Source organism: Anarhichas minor, unplaced genomic scaffold (assembly GCF_050575085.1).
Source record: "Anarhichas minor isolate MPS153535 unplaced genomic scaffold, ASM5057508v1 ptg000073l, whole genome shotgun sequence".
In the NCBI taxonomy this organism is placed as follows: Eukaryota; Metazoa; Chordata; class Actinopteri; order Perciformes; family Anarhichadidae; genus Anarhichas; species Anarhichas minor.
Genome location: NW_027466519.1, coordinates 3,623,306 through 3,639,307, shown reverse-complemented (window position 1 = coordinate 3,639,307; position 16,002 = coordinate 3,623,306). Strand labels below are relative to the sequence as shown.

At 41.4% G+C, this 16,002-nt stretch overlaps 1 protein-coding gene across 2 annotated transcripts; it reads left to right on the top strand.

Moving 5' to 3' along the window:
• Window positions 1–9,510: 9,510 nt before the first annotated feature.
• LOC142935284 (uncharacterized) lies at window positions 9,511–13,973 on the top strand. Of its 2 annotated transcripts, none has more exons than XM_076079527.1 (5): window positions 9,511–9,824; window positions 10,486–10,672; window positions 10,775–10,870; window positions 11,366–11,434; window positions 11,622–13,973. In XM_076079527.1, exons 1-5 carry the CDS (start codon window positions 9,636–9,638, stop codon window positions 12,917–12,919), a joined length of 1,839 nt encoding a protein of 612 aa, XP_075935642.1. In that variant the 5' UTR covers window positions 9,511–9,635; the 3' UTR covers window positions 12,920–13,973. The 2 variants fall into 2 exon arrangements, with proteins under 2 accessions (XP_075935642.1, XP_075935641.1); XM_076079526.1 differs by having other exon boundaries at window positions 9,512–9,863.
• The last annotated feature ends 2,029 nt before the right edge of the window (window positions 13,974–16,002 follow it).

Sequence of the window (16,002 nt, the reverse complement as noted above, 5' to 3'; positions counted from 1 at the left end):
TCAACCATATAGGCCCTGCTTCTTACATCTGCTATGTTCCACTTTCTTCAATAGCTAGTCACTCAATGAGTCTGTCACTCAATGGGTCTGTCTGCAGTTTGGTGTACAGTGAGCAGGGCTTGTTTGCCTCTGGAATTACGGCCATACAGTAAATCAAATGTCCTGCCAATGAAGCTTTGTTGAATTGACTTTGATAGACAGAATTTAGGGTACAAAACGTGACTTCCTACACTCAGACTCAGGCTGAATGAGGTGCTTTGTGGCAGCGAGGGCCAGACCAACAAACTGTTCTTTGAATTGTTTTGGAGTTGGGGCAGGCCTAATGCACAAACAACACTATGTCAACTCATAAAGGCTGATTTATAAAGGAGAGAAAGGCGTCAGTCTCAGCCCACTCCTTCCTGGCATTCAGGATACACACAGAAAGCTGCAGGGAGGCGGCGTCACTGCACGAGCGAGGCTGTGGACCACAATATACAGTAAGTCCACATGATGTTATCATTTTAACAGACATTAGAATAATTAGGTGAGTAAATGAGTGAAGGATTTTAGGTGAAAGAAATGCATAAGGAAATGTTTAAAGATACTAAAGACACTTGTCAGATGGAAACCTTGCATCTCAAAATAACTGCCTTTTTCAAAAACTAAGAAGGACAACTTTGTTCTCTGTTGTGTGCTTTCTTACATAGTTAGATGTTTTCATGTGCGTCAAATATGGTTCTCAAGCCATTTGCCAGAATAAACTGTTTGAAAAATTACGTTTAGGTTTAGGCAAATAAACTTGTTAGTTAGGTTTAGTAAAACCTTTTAAGGTTTGGGATCAAACTTGTTACTTTTGGTTTCACACAGGACATGACAAATCTCCTGTGGAAGTCCCACATTTGTCATCCATCCACCCCACCCTCCTCTGTATGTGGCTCACATTTATGACATGTAAAAAAGAAACGCAATCCGGGAGGAAATACGTTCCCTCGAACCAACAATGCAGTTTAGTTGTATGGGAATGTCATTTTTCGGAGACCAGGCTGTGGTGCTGGCGCCAGCAGGCGATTAGCCTAGCTTAGCATAAAGGCTGGAAGCAACTGACAAACAGCTGGGACTTTATAGGGACTAAATGTACCAAACCAACATCTTTAAAGCTCATTGGTTTTAGAGGGAGTTGCGTGCTGTGGCTATTTGTTGGCGCCAGGCTAGCTGTTTCCCCTGCTGTTTTATGCTAAGCTAGGCTAATTGCCTGCTTATTTCTGATAGCTGAGCACCATGTGGATAAATATAGTGAGTCAAGGGGCTTCATTTGATATTTTTTAGAGGAAGTGTGGACATGTTCTTATCACTGCTACTGCAGTTTGGTCAAAACTTGAGAACATGACTATCTTGTGTGTTCCTGCATGTGCACATCCCGCTGTCTGAATATACATTAAATGTATCCACTTGTGTGCGTGTGTCTAGCTGTGTGTTGAACACGAGCAGAGTGAGATGGAGGCTGAGAGCAGTGAGGCTGGCACGCAGGCATGTATGTGCTGATAAAAACGCTGTCACATGATCTCACGGTGCCCCCAGGTGCTGCTGGTGTCCTGCGTTTAGGTTGGAGCGTTCAGTGTATGCGGAGAGGGGAGTGAAGCCCTGTTTCCCAACATTACCAGGGTTCTTTTTTTTATCGTGTACTAAATCATTTATTTCACTATATTGTTTCAGTTCATCTACTACCGTATATCAGCAGAGCAGATCACGACCACCTGTCACAATCCTTCTTTGACTCGTCCTTTAAAGTTACCCAGTGCCAAATAACATCTCCTGCCCTTTAAATGGACCACATGAGCAACTTCATTTTGATCAGTGAACGATGGGGACAGCAGTGTGGATGACAGCTTGTTCAAGTTTACCCATCTGGGCCTCTGCTACTATTGTTCTATTTCATAAGACTGCTGGAGGAGTGGACATTCAAGTGCAAAAAGGTTTATTGCAAAGTCAATTTAGTAAAAATAACTCATTTGAACACCTCTTTCTATGGGTAGCCTACACCCTTTTATAATGTCTGTGTGCATGAATTAATATACACATTTATAATGTGAATAGAGAACTCTGCGTCATACTCCTGGCTCAGCTTAGCATAAAGACTGTCAGTGAGCTGCAGATGTTTGCAGTCATTGGCACCAATCCTCCTTGGAAACCATGTGAAAGAATTTCAACACATATTACGAATTTAATTTATGATCATAATATGTGATCTGTGATCTGATAGCCTCGTTTATTGCTCAATTGTGCAAGTGTTCTGGGAATACCGCAAAACACATTCAGGAGTTTGACGAGATCTTTCTTCACTTTTTCGAACTCTCTTTTGTGCTTTCACTGAGACCTCCAGCACATGCAAGCACGTGCCAAAAATGTGGTTGGTTTGGCTCGGCTCTGGCAACTGTAGTGTGTGATTCAGGGCGTGACAAGATTGCACCGATAAGCAAGTAAAAACAGGGTTTGGCTTCAGTCAAAAGAGGGGACTGTAGCTAAAATGACAAAACAGGCAAGCAAGATGTCATAATTGGGAGCAGGTGTGGAGGTCAGGTGATGGTCAACTGGTTTCCAATTTTGAACCTCAAAATGAAAGACATTTTAACACACCCACACATATATTAAAATTGACTGTAAATCAGGACAGTAAGTCAATCTAAAACAAACAAACAACTGGAGCAAATGGAGACAGTAGATGTGATAATCACTTACTTTCTATGCTGCTTTATACATTCACAGTTGTTTTTGCAACTATGATGTTTAGCATGTTTAGGGCCCAGAAGGGACATTTTGTATTTATCTTCCAATGTGTCATGTAGTGCTTGATAAATCACAGTGTTATTACATAATCTTGACATAAAAATAATTGTGTGATTTAATAAGATTTATGAAGTGGTAATGTCCCACAACTGTGGTCTCAATATGTAAAATAAGCGAATTCAATTACGATACGACATTATTTCAAATTAAATAGTTTTATATATTATATATTATAATATATAAGTTAACACCATATTCAATTTGTTTTTGTTTTGTTTACTGATCTTTTTTCTTCTTAATGTGCTTGTCCCAAACTTTTTTGTCTTTACTGAACAAATGCCACGGTAAAAATTATAATTTCAAAGCCAAAAGAAAATATTGTTTTTATAACAACAGAATTTAACAAGTTAGCACATGGATGACAGGTTGGGCAATCCACATTATATGACCCTCAAGAGCATGAAAAAACGAGGTATAGGTCATCTTTACTTCTGAAGTATTTATTGTGTGTCGTATCGACAGTATTTACAATGATGCACACAACTTGAAAAAGTGTCTTCAATTCATTTTGAAATAAAAAAGGACAATGTACACATTTAGTTAGTAAGAATAAGTGATATAAACCATAAAAAACATGTTCCTGATTAAAATCCTAACCACTTTATGCAATTGTGTGTACCTGTACTGCACCTGATTGTTAAAATCTACATTCATTGAGGTTGATTTTAAAAAATGTTTTAATTTAGGGGAGTCGAAAGTGATGGTAGTTGCGGAAACATCCTCATATATTATCACTCTAGGAATGCAGGAATCTTTATTATGTTTATTGTAATAATAACTTCTCCTCATAAATGTATTATGATTTGTATATGATGTATATGTTAAGACAATCCAGGAATTTAAGCCTGTTCTTCCACCACGTTGCTCTAATGCTCCTAACGCAATCTCTCCGTCACCGGGCCTCCACCTCTCATAAAGGCCCCACCAAGTCAAGCATGATTTTACCCTTGACTCCCTGGGGTTTGGAGGTCAGAGGTAGGGTGACTGAACAGCTGGCGGGGATCACATGCCAACAACGTGCTCGGTATGTCCTCCCTCTGTGGATCAAACATGTACAAACTGAAACCCCAGCAAGCAGGATCGAGAGTGATTCCCATTAATTCAGCTCCAGCGGTCACACGCCCTCGCCGTACTTCAGGGCCGTGCTATAGCTTAGCGTGAGCCTGCAGCGTGCTAGGTTCACTTTTAACGTGAGCACGCTCAAACTCAGAACACGATATCTCTGGCAGGGATTGGAGTAAGGCATTCATTATGAAAATCATTTGTCTGACATGAGAAACTGGGATGACTGACAGGTTTAAGAAGCAGCTGTGGAGCGCAGCTATGAACCATAAATCATCAAAGATTAGTTTATTATATTAATTGATTCACGGCTGGCACCGTATTTCAATCATCGTTACTATGCACTCACACTGTGTCTCTGCATTAAAGAGCCAGACAACAATCTGAATGTTAGCCTGCAGAGCTGATTGTGAAACATCTGATAGTTAGCTTCGGGCTCAAACTGATAATTTGAGTTCACTATCAGCCCTGCAGGATCATGTCCTGCACATGCAACCTGCAACCTGCACTGCACCGGCCAGCACCATGCATGTGGGCCTGTATATATGTCTCTATATGTTCTTAATAAAAGCATTCTTTTATATAAGATATGGGACCAGATGAATATGGTGCTTTGCTACAGTTTAGATGTCAGGTTAGTTGTCTCTAAGGCTGTGATAATTACTATTTCTTCATTAAAAGCGTATGAAATCACTGTGTGTAGGTGAAATGAGCCCCTCATAGTGACAAACCCACTGAGACTTATCACTTGTTTGCTTCCATCTCATCACGTACGGGGCCAGAAAAGCCAAATTTAAGCACAAGGGGTAAACGCCAAGCTGAGCTGGGACCAGTCGGCAGCAGCCACCCCGGCTGACTGTGATTGGCTGACACACCTGTCAGTCAAAACAAATGTAAAAGTCAGCTGAGCTCAATTTTTATACAAAACAAAATAGATTTAAATCGGCGTGAGATTTGACCATAGTAGTGGTCGGTGGTGGAAACCAATTCGAGCTAACACATGCATCGCCAGTTTGAAAATAAGGTAGATTTCGCATTCATTTCTGGAGGGTACAAACATTTTAAGGCAACAATTCTCAAACAGTATATAGGCTCTGTAAGCTGGATTTGCATGGAAGCGCCCTCACCAGACAGTAATTGACTTTTCTTCCTCTTCTTCTTGCATTTCTTCTTCTCTTACCCTCAGAGTACAGCCTGGAGTAACCGCTTGCCGGGGACAGGAGTCTTTCCCTGCTCATTGGGTGGTGCGGGTGGTGCTCCCTTGCATCAATTCCTTTCACCAATAAAAAGCTGTGATGGGAGCCAGGGCCCCGCAGACACGTCACACTGCCTCTCGTCTCGCTCGCTGCAGGAGGAGGCACAGATGCATTTGGCTCAGTGATGAGACGCTGGAAGTATTGCTGGTATGTGGCGGCAGAATCGTTTGGCATAACAACGCTCCTTGAGGTATAAGAAGAATACCAACTGTAACCCAAAGCCTTACTGATCATGAATTCAGTGCCTATAGCTCCATTCAGGACAACGCTTTCCTTAGGGAGGCTGCAAGTGTGCTGCACTTAATCTGAGCTAGGGAAGTAAACCTGACATACATTCTTCTGGGTCAATGTATGAAATATAAATCCATCTTACGTTGAGGTGGAACTATAAGACAAAACCTACGCCCCTTGTGTTGTTGACTGAAAATCCAGCTTTAGCTGCATGCAATTTACAAACGTCTCAGAGCCACAATTAATCCTTAATGTTTGCAGGTATTTATCAGACTAATTCACTACTTCCAGGTCTAAATCTCCACACTTCTGAATTGAGATAGTAAACAAGGCAAGAGTAAAGGCAACAAAGAGACAACAGCTGGAGGCAGAAAGGGTTTTTCTCATTTTGTCCAATCAATGACCGTTTAAGCTCGTGTCCCCCAGAGTGCCCTCACACCTGCCAAGAGACTTCCCTACCCAGCAGAGCGAAGGGCTGATTATCATTAGTTACTATCAGAGGAGCACGCTGTCACTTTTTTTCTTCTTCTTTTTTTGCAGAGCCAGAGTTACTCGGGCCTCTCTGGAGTTCCTGATATAGGCATAGTAGTTAATGAGGGAAATACCCAAAGTTAAACCGAGCATGGGAGCCTGAGAGGGGAGAGTGGGGGCGGGGAGGGAGGACCGGAGAGAGTGGAACGTGAGAGAGAAAGTGGCAGGAGAGAGAGAGAGAGATGACGAGTATACGGAGGGCAGAGCTGCGAGTCTTCCTGGAGGACGGAGTGATGTCTCTGCTGTGGCTGTGCGGGTCTCTGGCATGATGATTTGGGACAGAAAATTTAAAAAAAAATCACATTGCCAGGGATTACGACACTGCTGCTGCGTCTGCTACTGCTGCTCCCAGAGCTGGAGGAGGATACCTGGAGTGTAGTTTTTTTTTTCTTCTTCACACATTTCTACAATAGGACTTCTTCAAGCTGCCAGTCTGCAGATTTGTCGCGCCGCGTGCATCTGCTGTGTCTGATCAGGTGCAGAGCTTAGTCGACTGCTGAACAGGGAGTCTTAGCAATTTGTTCACAGTGGCTAAGTTCTTCACTTGTACAGAGATGATGAGGGTGTATGACAAAGAATCTGTAGTTCCTCTCTAATTGAAGATTTATGCTCAAACTGTAAAAAGTGACATTTTCTTTCCCTTTGCTTTCTTTTAGCTTATGAATATCTGAAACATTCAAGGATATGGCAGATGGCAATATTTGATTTAGTGTCAATTGAAAAAGAGCAAAGCCAACAATGAATTGATCCTACTAACAGGTATTGTGTGTGTATCCAAAGCCTGATATCTCTTCTTTCACTTTGCCATAGAGCTCCATTGTAAAAACAAATCAACGAGCCACTGCCTTGCTGCTATACATACTATCAAATGTGTATTAATCCGCAGCTGAAAATAGTCCCCAACAAATGCACTATTAACTCCCGTTTGAGTAACAGTAGCTAAAAACTACAGTGCCCAGCTTTTTTTTAGCACACACTGAGCCTTATGGAAAAATGAAACTTTGTATTTGTATTTGTGAGGTGTTGTTTAAAGACTGAGTGGCACAGACAGGATAGGGAAGTCAGAAAGTATGGAGAAATGGACTAACACATTGTTGGTTTTGGTCTTTGTTGGGATTTGTTTACAACAACAATAATATAGGATAACACTAGCCCTTTCAATTATGTTCCTTTTTACAATAAAGCACCCTCTCTATTCAATAAGAGTCATGATCTCAAGTTCAACCCGATTGAATGCCCAATATAAACTCTTCTGATAGTCCCAGAGTAAATAAATAGATTAAATCTCAAGCAGGACGTGAGTTTGCTAGTCTTTAACTTCTTAACATTTATATCTGCAGAACACATTTGAACCACATGAGGGAGCCTGAATTGTAGCCCACTTATGACATTGCATCTATTATGAAAGGCTAGTTTACATTCTGTTAAGTCCGCCGAAATGTATTTGTTTAGTCTCATTTACAAAGTATTTTAGTACATGTTTTCAATAACACATGCATTAAACGAAGTTGGTTAATCAAATGTATACCTCTTTGACATGGTTTAACTATTTTGTACCTCTTCAAGATAATATAATGTGGTGTAGAAATGGCCAGGAGCGTTCAATTATGCAAAAAAAATAAATCTCTGATCACGTTTCATAGTTAAGGCCTGTTGTGGATTGGGTCACAATTATGTGCCATTTTAAAAGGTGAAAAAAGGTGAAAAAAGGTGAAAAAAAGTTCTAAAACTACACAACGCTTAGAACATTGCTCTATCTTTCTTAGTACCAAAGGGCATATGGAGGGAACTCTGTTTTTAAGGTTCTGTATTTGATGAAAAGAGCAACCAGCCAAAAAGTCTTTATAACGATGAATATTGACACTGTTTATCTGTTCTCTTTGCTTTCCAATTTCGAAACGATGGATGGTACCAACAAAAAGCTGAAGATGAAAAACATTTGTACATGCGATAAACCAATAAATAAATAAGATTCCGTCTATTCCAGGATCAGTATCTCTTGTATAAAAAAAGTATTGTAACAATATTCACTTTTATATAATAACAGTTATATCATGATGGGAGCTCATGTGGGACAAAAAGGTTGGGTATCCCTGTGAGTATCTTCAAGCCCCACAACAAGACAAATGGATACATATCAGTGAAACACATTTGTGTTCTCATAAATTAAAAGCCTTTGGATAAACTACTGGATTTTTATAATCGTCTAACAAGATCCACATCTCAGCCATGAAAAGATTATTTCTATCCTCTGTCTGCTTGTGTCGGTACTCTTTTTTTCGGGATAAGATCATTTACACCTGCAGGTTTATCAGATGTTAATCTGCGGTTTTGTAACTCCTCTCCCTTTGTTGTTTGTCATTCTGACTGACAATTTGCAATGGTGCCAGTCGAGCTCGTCCCTGAGAAATTAAATTAAGTTTCTCTTTGACAATTAGAAGATTATAGTCAACGGCAAGATTATGTTTATTTTTCCTTAGGACAGATGGAAACAGATGAGATAATATCACAATATAAAATAAATTTCATTGGAAATATAAAGATGGATTGATGTTTAGCGGCCTGCTTTTAATTACAATAAAGGAAATATGTTTGGCATGGAAATTAAATCCCGGCTCAGTTTTGTATAATGTGCAGAATTTGACACTTTGAATGGAACCACCAGAGGGCCACATGTGGAGTCATTACTCCGAGGAAACATCTGGCCTCCCTCTTGTGCCTTCTGAGCTGATAGCAGTTCGACCAAACACACTGGCTCAGTTCAGCAGGAACAGGAGTCTAGTGTGCTGCAGCCATTGTATCAGTGAAGGAGAGATTGACATAAGATAACAGAGGAATCTCTTCTTGTTCACAAGTTCCACATTTTTTTCTATGTTTGGGATTATTTAAGGATAGTTTATGCTCAATGATTATTAGATACTGTCCACACAATACATTATTCTATATTAATACATATATGTCATAAGATTGTCTGCCTGCATTCTGTACCTGCAAATGATGGTATTGAAGTGTCTAGCTGTAGGTTGTCCTCAGTGTATTCAGTATCATGAATGTACAATGCTCTGGTTATGGGAAAATACAACAGCACACTATTATTTACACCTATTCTGGTAATAGATGTACTACAGTAAGAATGTTCTGTTGTCATCTGTTAGCGGTGTTCATGCCGTCATGACAGCATACTGAGCTCTGGCAAAGACTTTGAAAATAGACCTAACCAACCATTAACACTCTGATGAACAACCAAAAATCTAATTACTATGATAAATTATTAAATTACAACAATGTATCAATTTATTGGATTTAAATAAAAAATAAAAAAATAATAATACATAGATACATTAACATTTTAGTTAGTATAAATGTGCTTCCATTAGTGGTTCATATAATTAGATTGAGTAGAATGGTCAAAGTAAATATTGAAGTAGCCAGACATGGTTTGATTCCAAAAAATGATTCGAACTCGACTTTTTTTTTTTTTTTTTTAATAACACTTTACATTTAATCACATTTGAGGGTACAACACCCAAAAGTAGAACAAGCTAAGATGTAACTGTTGAATAGATGCTGTAGCGCTTCATCTCTCCTAGGGGGCAGAAGTCTTCCTCGACTCATCACACGAAGAAGAAATGAGCGGAACAACAACATGAGCGGAACAACTTGCCCATTGCAGAAAAGAAAGATTTGGATTTTTGAAAACTAAACTATAACATCAAATCAGTCACAAACATGTTCAGCCTGGAGACTTTTGAGAGCCAGATATCTGCTCTGATGGAGACTGAGGTGGACGCGGCGGTGACGGAGCTCAGCAGACTTCTGGATCAGTGCCCGGCCTCGGCCAACGTTGTTATGGCCGCTCAGCAGCGCGCTGCTCCGGCTACAGTATCTGATGTGAAGAGGGAAGAAAATGAGAGCGAAGTGAGCGAGGAGAGTCACCCGTTTAATAAAGCCATAACGGTAACACTTACGTTATGAAAACTCGCTGGTTTTAACCTATGTTGTGACATTTGGTTATGAACAAATGCTAAAAATTAGAAATTGTGTTTTTTGATAAGTAACGGCACTAAACCGTCTGTCATGTAACGTTAACGTTGTGTGCGACTGAAAGTCTCTCAGTAGCTTCAAACATGGATGTGTTGCAGCTATTCTGAGGTATTCGGTGTCGCCCAAAGCAACTCGTGGCTCACAACAGCGTCATAACCAATTTGTATAACTTATAACACTCATGTGAAAGTTTATAAAGTGCAACAACAAACCTTTGCTCAACGTAACTTTCTCAGCTTTCACTTAAAAACATGTGATTGAGTTTTCACATTTTGTTGGAGTCAAGGGTCTAGCAGTTATGATTTTTTCTTCAAATAAGCAGTTATTATTTTTATTTATATTATATCAGTCATCAACGTAGAGAAGCAGCATATTCTCACTAAACCCTAACCCAAAGATATGGCATTTTTTTCCTCAATACATTTGCTAAACGATTATTCATTTGTTGTATCGTGCAGATACATTTTGTGAAAGCACCATCACGTATACTTAACATCTCACTGCTCCTCCTTCTTTCCCGCCCGTGACTTCACAGGACCAGTTTGCATCCCTCATGGAAACGTGGACCAAAGGCGCGGTGCAGAAAATACTGACGGTGTTGAAAGTGTCCATGTGTGAAGCGGAGGACGGTCCCGCTGCAGAGCAGAGGGCCGGGCCGATCGGCGAGACAAAACAGGCGAGCACCAAGCCGAAAGCGGGGCGAGTGGCCGGGCCCAAGAGTGGTAAGTCGGTTAAAGGCTTGAGTGACTGTGGAGAGGCTTTTCACGTTCACTTACTGGCATTATTTTGGATATTAAACAAGGTTATATGTTGTTGAATTACAGAATCTGCATCCACAAGCTCTCGTCAGAAGAGAAAGAAAGCCGAGGAAGGATCCAAACCAGCGCCAAAAAAGCAGAATGACCACATATATCACAGAGGTATCGGTACCAGCTTCAGTTATGGTCAAACTTTGAATTACATAATATTGAACACAAGTATTGCTCCATGTTTTGATCTCTAGTGCTCAGTACAGTCAAAGGAGTCATGTGCCAGCCGTGCATGTTTCAAGTTCGAATCATTTGTACATAGTTTGGGTTGTGTTTGCTACAGTTGGATAAGCAATGACCGTAACATGTTTTAAATCCATTTTTACATCTACTTCCTCCGTTAGTGCCAGTCACTTCCCAAAGCATACAGCCACATTTGAGCTTTTGCAATATTTTGCCTTTAGTTTACATTTTCAAAATGAAATGTTCAGGTGATACAACCACCTAAAAATTAATTGCTTTACCTGCCAAAACACATCTGCAATTATAATGGCCGGCTGGAGCAGGATAGATGTCCCGGCTACTACTAGTAGTTCTGATTGGGCAAACTCTGCTCCCTTATTGAGAGATACACTAAAGTTAATTTCAGGGTTTTTTTCTTTTCAGAAGAGCAACATACTGAAGAACCAACAGCAACAGCAGCAGCGGCTGACTCAGAATCAGTGATCACACCTGGTAACTACTGCTTCTTTACAAACCAGCAGAACAAAGACTTCCGTCTGAAACTTTTTTTGTTCATGAGCAAAACATTGTTTTAATTATATATTAACTTGTTGAATTTGAGCGGCTGTGTTTGTCTGTGTTAGCCGTGTGCCTCCCACTTTGTTTCGAGTCCCCTAATGGAGCTTTTCGTTTGTTTCAGCTGATGCAGCCACACGTGAGAGTAACTCTGGCTCCCCGTCTGTGCCCGACGCCTCAGAGCCGGCCTCCGATGTAAGCGAGGAAGACGGCGTCCAGGAGGATACAGGCACCTCGACTGGCACAGCCAAAATTAAAAAGAAGAAGAGCACGGGGCCATTGAAGTGTCCCTCTTGTGACAAAACGTTTGCTCTGAAGTGTATGCTGGACAGACACTACCTGACTCACACCAAACCGCACCTCTGCTCCGAGTGCGGCAAATGTTTCTCCGAGAAACAGGGGCTCATGGCGCATTCCAGACGCCACACCGGAGAGAAACCTTACGAGTGCTCCGACTGTGGGATCGAGTTTGCTTACAAATACACCTTGGCTAGACACATGCGTCGGCACAGCCTGAAGAAACCGAGCACCCGCACGTGCGCGCTGTGCGAGAGCCAGTTCGACGGCGCGTTGGAGCTCCAGCGGCACAGATGTGGTGCCCTGAAAAAGACGTTTGTCTGCTCGCTCTGCCCCGAGGCCTTCGAGTGCAGGAAGAGCTTGGCCGATCACGAGAATCTACATTCGGGCGACAGAGATTTCGTCTGCGAAATGTGCGGCGAGAGCTTCTTCTCGTCCTCGTCCCTGACCACCCACCGGGTGACTCACGGGCAAAAGGACAACTGCTGCGACGTGCTCGGCCTCGGATCCAGCGATGCGAGCGTCCTCGAAAATCACCTGAGCAGACACACGGGAGAAAAGCTGTTTTCCTGCGAGGTTTGCGGTAAAGGCTGCAGCCACCGGAGCGCCCTGAAGCACCACATGCTGACGCACACGGGGGAGAAGCCGTACGTCTGCGAGACCTGCGGCAAACGCTGCGGCCACGCCAGCGCGCTCCAGAACCACATGAGGATCCACACGGGGAAGAAGCGGGGCCAGCAGCCGGTCTGCAACGTGTGCGGCAAGAAGTTCCGCTGCACGGTCAACCTCAAGTATCACATGAGCATCCACACGGGGGTGAAGCCATACGCCTGCGAGCAGTGTGACAAAAAGTTCAGCAACCCCAGCAATCTGAAGATACACATGGCGATTCACTCGGGGGAGAAGAGGTACGGCTGCAACATCTGCGGCCGGAGGTTCACCCAGTCCATCGGCCTCAAGCTGCACCGGCGGGTCCACACGGGAGAAAAGCCGTATTTCTGCGCGGTCTGCGGGAAAGGATTCATGCACTGCAGCGACTTCAAGAAACATCAGAGGGGTCACCTGCCGGTTGAGATGGGAGATGAGCAGTCTGACAATACTGCTGTGAAAAACTGCAACGTTTGATTGCTGTATGGTCACTTCTTGTACTTATACGTTGACATACTCTACTCTGGAAACAGGGCTGGGCAATGTGACAATATATACTGTGAGATTTGTCAACCCTCATACAGAGTTTTCAATCCTCTGTTTGTATTAGAACATTGTAGACTTCATTGCAAGTATAACATTCTCAACATTGACCAAAAACAATAAAACCTTTAAACACTCAGCAGGGCTTGAGAGTCATTGGCAACAATTTGGAGAAATTGGCGACCAATTCTTGCCACTTTTTAAATTTAAGAAGTGGACAAAAACAAGACTCTAAATGAAATAAGCACCTGTTTTCTAACAAGTTCCAAATACCTTAAAAGTGATGATATGCTAGTTTTATGTTTTCAGCTTTCTTTCCGCTTCTCCCATGTGATAATTCTTTTTTATTGCAGGTTTAAATTAATCATTCTAATGCTTTGTTTATAATTAACAGAGTAAAGTATAGCCTATAGGTATCATAATTGTGCTAGTATCATAACATTTCAAACAGCAACCAATCTTTAGCACGGATGTATTAAAATAACTGGATACCAGGTTCCTATATGTCACCCTATTCATTCAGATGAAAGTTTCTCACTGGGTAATATGCCAAAAAACGTTTTTTCAGGCTTCCTTGGGCTATAGTGCATCAGCTGGATGCTAACTGCTGTTCAACAACACAAAGAAGAAGAAATGCTCCATTCGGGAAACAGGACTTGTGTAGTGACAGTGTTATATGTCACTAGCTGCATATGCTAATTTAAGCGCTCTATAGCTTTTCTATCTTTTTACAACAACCAAATAAACCGAACGGCTTAAAGTGCTCCTGTGGACAGAAACTCAAATCCTCCCTGTGGACTTTTCCAGCTCTTTAACGGTCATCTTTGGACTCTTTATTGCCTCTCTGATTGGCTAGTCCTCTGGCTTTAGTCCTCTATTTAAGGTTTGTTTTGGTGTCATATTCTTTCCATTTTGTAATAATGGATACTGATGTTTAGCAGCTATGAATTTGACCACCAGTTAGTTTCAATTAAAATGTTGCACAGTGTTTAACTGAATTCCTGGACTCCAGAGTAGTAGAAGTTGGGGTCATTTCATTCTCCATACAGGTGATGAACCGTTTGATCTGAGTCACTGTACTGGAGTCGGTGTATTGGTTTATTTTGTATGGCCTTTAGCACCCCCTAGTGGCGATTGTGAATAGCTGCACTGAAGAGGAAGTGAGCAAATAGTATCTCCTTCCCCATGTGGGACATTTTGGACTTTTAGGTGTAGTATTCAACATAATTTAATTCAACGTGTTAGGTGACGTTTTAAAGAACATTTACAAACAATTTATCTTCGTCATTACCAGAAAAAAATGTATATATATATATATACATATTTGTTCACGATTTGACAACAATGTTGTGTAGTTCGCTTCCTTTCCTGCCCGGAAGTGATACAAAATCCAGCTGTCATGGCTGAAAAGAGGAATGTTTTAAGGCTGCAACTGCCTCTTTTATTAATAACTGTGGCTCTTTTGCATTTAATAATTTGTCCGTTCACTAAAGTTGAGGAAAGCTTTAATTTACAAGCGGCACACGACATTCTGTATCACAGAATTAACTTTGACAAGCTAAATTAAGCAGGCGTAATCTATAGCATCTCTAGATGCTCCTACTGGTTGTGCTAACAAGCTAACTATGCACAGCACCAGTGTATGAAATCATAATTATTATAAATCACACAGTTGGCACAGTTTCTATGTGTTTTAGAGGTCCACAGTTGTGTCATTTGTTTGAATGTAAAATTCATTAACAGTCACCAAGAGGGTACATTGAATTGATTTCTGATAAATTCATACTTAATGCATCGTGCCAACCTCCTACTTATGGGCTATATTTTCAGCCATAAGATTTATGACGGGGTACATTTTACTGCACAATGAGCACTTCTACTTTTCATAACATTCTGCTGATAACACTTACATACATTTACTTGAGTATGGTTTTTCAATGCAGGAGTATTTTCACAGTATTAGTACTTTTACTGAAGGATCTTTTCATTGGGAAATCAACTGATGAATAGTTTTAAACCCCGTTGTTTTTAAGAAGTTGTTCAACTGAGATAAAAGTCTCTCTTACTTAAGCTGAAGGTTCTGTAAACGTCTTCCACCACTGCAGGCCAATATATTAAAAAAAGCTAACTGTTACATATAAATGCCATCACATCAAAGTAGAATAAATGAAAGATGAATCTCAGCTCTTTAACCCCACAGTCAGCATTTCATTTGAACCACAATGTGTTGAAATACTCAACAATCACAACAGAATGTCTCTCGGAGCTGTGAAGGTATTAACCCTCAAACTAAGTCTATATATAGCGTTAGCTACTTGAACAGTTTCATAGTTTTGAGGCTAAAGTTAGCTGTTAGCATCGCCCTACAGCTCTGACCTGATCCTTGAACTTCTCATCCTCTGACTTCACCTTCACGGCCTTGTTCCTTCTAGTTTTGGGTGGCTGTAGAGAAAACACATCAACATTTAGCTAGCTAGCTAACGCTATGCACAATTAACATCACTTTCAGTTAATGTTAGTTGACCTAGCTTAGCTAGTCTCTATAAGAAGCTGGCATCTGGCTGAAGCTACCACATGCTAACCATAATCCACTACATGACTATAATATAAAAACAGTTTACTCACCATTGTCAAATATTATGCAGGCTCACAAAATAATAAAGAGTAGTTTGACAGTAGGATTCAGTGATCGGCTAACCGTTAGTACATTGAGACGTTAGCCGCTAACGTTTTCTTCTTCTCTCAATCCCAGACAAATCATGGCTCTCTGGTCCAGAGTCTAGTCTGACACTCGACTCGTGATAGCTGACTGCAGCAGGTAGAGGCTGAAGTAGTGACTGGTGGTGAGATACTATATGGACCACACACACACTGTGACTGATGGTTTGCACTCGCCTACCTATCCAACAGTGGGCTTAGGCGTCGTTACACAGCCACTAACAGGGGACGGGTTCGCAAACGGGTCATTTTGGAGGGCCTATCTTTCAGACTGTAGGGGGGCTAACAGCCCACTTAGT